Source organism: Gymnodraco acuticeps, unplaced genomic scaffold, assembly GCF_902827175.1.
Source record: "Gymnodraco acuticeps unplaced genomic scaffold, fGymAcu1.1, whole genome shotgun sequence".
Lineage (NCBI taxonomy): Eukaryota > Metazoa > Chordata > Actinopteri > Perciformes > Bathydraconidae > Gymnodraco > Gymnodraco acuticeps.
In genome coordinates, this window is record NW_022990501.1 from 3,415,910 (window position 1) to 3,421,576 (window position 5,667).

At 41.3% G+C, this 5,667-nt stretch overlaps 1 protein-coding gene across 1 annotated transcript; it reads left to right on the forward strand.

Moving 5' to 3' along the window:
* On the forward strand, window positions 1-4,688 carry omgb (oligodendrocyte myelin glycoprotein b). The gene is given in 3 exon segments (XM_034226708.1): window positions 1-274; window positions 1,490-2,655; window positions 2,658-4,688. Coding segments are annotated over 3 exon segments (1,419 nt in total). The 5' UTR covers window positions 1-266; the 3' UTR covers window positions 2,903-4,688.
* The last annotated feature ends 979 nt before the right edge of the window (window positions 4,689-5,667 follow it).

Genomic DNA, 5,667 nt, shown 5'->3' on the forward strand with positions numbered 1-5,667 from the left:
CAGAGCCTGCAGTGCCTGATCGCGCTAACCAAGAGATCTATTTAGGAAATATCAAACTCTCAGCTCTTCAGAGAGGACAAGTACTGGAAAGCAGTGAAGGCAGCCTTAAAAACCTGCACTGGACAAGTGGGCAAGGGTCAAATCCATCAGGGGAATTCAGACAAAATCACCTTCAGCAGAGCAGCATCTGGTCCCGAGCTTGAAATCAGGAGAGGAGAGAGGCTACACGGCAAAAAGGAGCAGAGAAAAGTGACTGGAATGATAAGATGAGAAGGTGAGTTATGGACACATTTATACACTCTTTTAATCAACACACACACACACACACATATTCTGCCACACCCTGGCTTGCACACAGTATAGTGCTGTTTCAGCAGTGTCCTGGCTGTGTCTTTGCACCCGCTGATGCATGGGTTCTCTGTGGAGTCATTAGTACAAACCATCTATTGAGCTAGTTCTCCTCCTCTGAGAGCATGGGACTGACTGCTCTGACAACCACTGATGACTGAACACGCAAACTCATGCCAGAGAAAATGAGTGCAGGGATTTATCAGCCTCTGGTATGAATGATATTCTTAAATAGACTATAAATATCCTCTTCAAGATCCATTTACCAGTTATAGAAAAGGACCCGTTTTAACCTGGTACAGTACTGATGGGGCAAATATAGCCTACAGCATGAGTGAAAAAACATTACTGCATTGTTAGGGGAGTCAGTTTGGCATGTGATGTTAATGTTAGTATCTGCAAGCAATGCAGTGATGTGCAACAAACATTGTGCAGCCTGCTTCTGGTGCGTGTGTGTGTGAGAGAGAGAGAGATATTTTGGCAGGGATGGAGCTTTAAAGAAACGATGAAGCAATTTTTATTCAGCACAGCCCTCTGCAGTTAGTGTGCTTCTCTGACAGATAACAAGTCTGCAGTGTGTTTCCTGTATTCACCATAGGTGACAACATCTTTATTCGACAAAATCAGAAAATAAGTGCAACTGGACTTGTACTTTAACACAAATGACTCTTGACATAAATTGGATTTGACATACGTATAAATACTTGACATCTACCCCAAAACCTAAAGGGTCAAATGTATGTCCATAAATGAATTAATTTCCTTTCATGTCAACTTGTGTTACTGCAATTAATTTCATTAAGTCTATCCAACAGCGTCCAATCAAGATGCAGGAGAGGTCCCTGACTAATGTTACGGTTAAGAAAGAAAATAATTGTTTATGTACAAAACATATGTGGAGGTCAACAAAGAACGAAATACATTACGAAAAATTGAATTACATTGGGTGAAACGTTCCTAAACCTCAAAGTTTGGGACTTAGAACTTGACTTGCGACCTTTCAGATTTGACTTAGGACTTTATCTTGTGACATGACTTGAGACTTTCAAAACAATGACTTTGTGCCTCCTGGCCGTAAAGAGGATTCTGTGTTAGAGACACTCTAACACTCTCCTGTCCTGTCTCCCTATCTGTCTTTTAGCAGGGATGCGCTGCTGAAGCTCTCCCCTAATGAGGCCCTTCTGGAGCTCCTGCTTGTGTTGTCGCTGGGGTTGCACGTCCTCGCTGTGTGCCCTTCCATGTGCTCCTGCAGCCGCAGCCACCGGGAGGTAGACTGCTCATGGAGGGGTCTGAGACAGCTGCCCGATGGCCTGCAGCACAACATGCGCTCCCTGAACTTGTCCAACAACCGATTTCACGACCTCGATGGCCATCTCACTTCATACACCCATCTTCGATTCCTCGATTTGTCCAACAACCGGCTGAGCCACCTTCCCGCCGGCTTACCACGTTCCCTCTGGCAACTCCATGCCGCCTCCAACCGCCTCCAGTTGCTGGAGAAGAACGACACAGTTCACCAGTGGAATCTTCGACTGCTCGACCTCTCTGACAACAAGCTGGAACGGGCAATCTTCATCAACAATACACTGATCAACCTGGTCACGCTCAACCTTAGCAACAATCACTTCAGGACCTTGCCCACCAACATGCCTGCGCGCCTCGAGAATATCGACCTGTCCCACAATTTGCTGATGAAGGTGCTGCCTGGTTCTCTGGATCGTCTCCTCAGACTAACTCACTTCTATCTGCATGCTAACCGCTTCTCCACGCTGCCGTTTGGAGTGTTGGACAAGGTGACATCGCTTAGAGTCATCACTCTGGGCGACAACCCTTGGGCGTGTCACCACTATGACGACATCACGTACCTACTCTCCTGGACTCAGCGTATACCTGCCCGCGTCCTGGGCTGCCCCTGCCACATCCGGCCTGTCTGCGGAGGGGTGCGCCCTGGCAGGACTGGAGGGTGGCATTTTGCCTCCTATAACCTCCCCCCACTGGCAGCGAGTGCCCAGGCCTTGAGCTCCATGGCCCCTGATGCCAGTGTAACAGGGTGGTGGTATTCTTCTGGTTCTGCTCTGCAAAGCACCCCACAAACCTCAGATGAGATCACATGGCACCACCCTTTCACAGCCATTAGCACCTCCACCCTGCGACCTGGAAGCAGAGACACACACCTAACTATTAATCACATCTCTGCATCTGCTAGCCCAGCTGCCGCGGAGCACATGCTCAACACTGATTTCAATCTCATCTCCGGCAAAAATAAAGACTCATCCGCTGACTCACTCCACACCACCGACCAATCCTCTTTTCTGACACAAGCTTCATTGCTGAAACACCCATCATTGCTGACGTGACATTGGCCACAGGCAGCTTCTTTACAACAGAGAGCTCCTCCATCCAAACAAAAAAGACAACCACTCTGCGCACCAGGAGTGTGAGGAGGAAAAATCAGTCCCTTTATAACAGTGGCCCGACTCTTGCTACAGACTCCTGGCAGCCTTTCCTGTGCAACCTAGGCCTTTTGTCTGTCCTTCTGCCACAAGTCCTCTGAAAGACAAAAACACTGAGTACTGTACATTTACAGCACAAACTAGTACAAGACACACAAGACTTTTGACTGTTGTAGTACTTTTACGTTTGTATACAGCATTCTCAAAAAAAGGCACACAAATACAAAGGCTGTATGAGGAGCTTAATAATTCCTGCTACTTTTATAATAATTGCTCATTGCATTATGTTTTCTAAAAATACTTTTTACAAGCATCCACTTGAATAAAAAAATAGCATTGTAATGTATATATATAAGCACATGATGGCACTATACATTCAGGTACACATGTTTCCTGTCGCTGAATGTATTCTGGTGCTTAGCTGCAACCATGGTCTACCCAGATCAATGCTGTCCTAAAATGATTGTGCATCTTACATTTTTCCCATTTTCTCCAAATAATTAATGTATTTGGCTAGTGTTGCTTTGGTCATATTTGTTTTGTATCTTATTTATTGCATTGGCTTCCAAAAAGGTACAAAGCTCAAGGTTTTGAATGAATTATTGTGCCTACAGTGTTGGGTAAGCTTCTTTAAAAGTAAAAAGCTTTGCAATGCAACAATTATTTCACATTTAACCACGGCTGAAAACATTTAACCACGGCTGAGCTTCCAGAGAACTTATTCTGGTAAATAAAGCTACTTATAAAAAAGTAGTTCAAACTACTGAAAAGAAGGATCATATTTACAATGTACATTGGATACAGATTGTTAGAAAAACATAATGGAAAAAGGCACATGCCAGCAAATAATGTCACTCAATGAAGTGGTGCAGGAATTACGTATTTTTGTAAACCAACCTGGAAGTTAGCATTGCACTGGTTCCTTTGACAAAAGGCAATTACATCCATTCTATTGGATTTTGGAATGATGCAGACTCGTTTTCAGCATGATGAAGAGTAGTTTCATTTAGTCACTCTTAGCAACCACATAGAATATATTGCTTATGCAATTAAAAAGCAGAATCTTTAAGGGCATGTTTTATGTGCTAATACAAAAAAATACCCCACTCAAATTTTTTGGAACTTTTATGAAAAAAAATGGGGCAGAACTGGTGAAATGGGGCTCCTTTCATTTTATGGCCCAAAATGCTTTGTAGTTTGATTAGTTGATGACAAAAGAAATTGAAAAAAACTTGAATGTACTGTAGTTAAACTACTACAGTACAGCTAGTTACTGTAAAGTAAACAACTGGGTTAAATGCGAGTAGTTCACTACTCCCTAACACTGTTTGCCTATTTGAATAGATGTCCTTGATGCCTGCCTGCACAAACCGTAACCACAAATCCCTCTGCCCCTTTTTGAGGTAAAGGATAGATGTAAGAAACTGGCCATGCCATGTGCAGGAAAAGGAATACAAAAAGAGTGTGTGGAGCGGTGGGAAAACCAAAGGACAATGTTGCATCACTATCTTTAAACAACTCTGTGCCAAGTACTGCTTCTGTATTTTGATCACATCTTAAACTTAAGTGTCCTTCATGATTCACTGATGCTTGTGAAAATGATCTGCATGGTGATTGAGCGCTTCAGGAATACTAACCTATATTGCGGCAGAGCAATAAAGCACAGACATTCTCAGCTAGTTTTTAAGATATTCCAATCTCTGTTGCATTAAGCGTAGAAAACAGTTTACATTTTAGAAAAACCTTGTTCCAAAAGGGGCCAACATAGTAGAAAACGCATCATGGCAAGTTGCTTTTTATACATTTAAGAAGAATTCAGTGCCAGGGAATCACTTCTCCAGTTGATTTGTGAATAGTTAAATAAAATTGCTGATATTTACACCTCTTGAATTTTGCCATAACTGTTTTTTTTCACACCACATTTCTTCTTCATTCTACAAGACTGCAACATTGGTGTTTTTAATTTCAAGCTGTTTTCACTGCGTCTCAAAGGAGAGGGCAGACGCCCTGTTTTCTTCTTTTGTTAATATTCAACAATAACATCTCCCAAGGGTCTTTGACATAGGTGTTCAATGCTTTCAAAACAACAATAAACAAGGTCATAACAATCTAACTCATTAAACAGTGAATTATTCAGATTGAAATAGCAGACATAAATTAGTTTTGAAGTGTATTTTTTAAAGGAAAGGTTCACTAAACACAATAAAAGATAGGCTTTAATCCCACTTGGAAAAACACAGCAATAACATTCTATCTGGAGGTCATTTAGTAAGCACTAAAATCAGGTCTCATTTTGTATTTGAAAAAGGAATCAAAAACTGTATGCAGATATGCTGGAATACATGCCAACCAAGTGCATGCTCTATGTGATGCCAATATTGAATGTTTACTGAATTTACTTCATAACCCTTAATTTCCATATAGTTACAAATAACAAGTCTACCAAATAAATGGACACAATAATAAACAATGAATTTGTATTAATATTTGTATTTGATTTAAGAGATTAAATGCAATGCAAGGTGCCTGTGTGCATTATGAGGTACAAAGGTATGGTGACATTCTTCGGCAAAAACCTAATTTATGTCAGTGTGATTATAAAATGTGTTGTTTGACTCCGTTACTGTCCCCCTATTATAGCTGATGCTGTGTTTCGAGTCATGCCGCTTATAAGTGCATTAAAAAGCTTGGATTTGTAATTAATGAAAAAGTTATAATCCAAGCAGAATATTACCCCAGAATATTTTAACACAAAATGCTTATATAAGGTTATATGTGTAGTCAACTACTATCTTTAAGATACTTCTAAAAAAGTTTGGACAACATACATTTGGTTTACAGGTTCTGAATGTATAAGACTCCATAT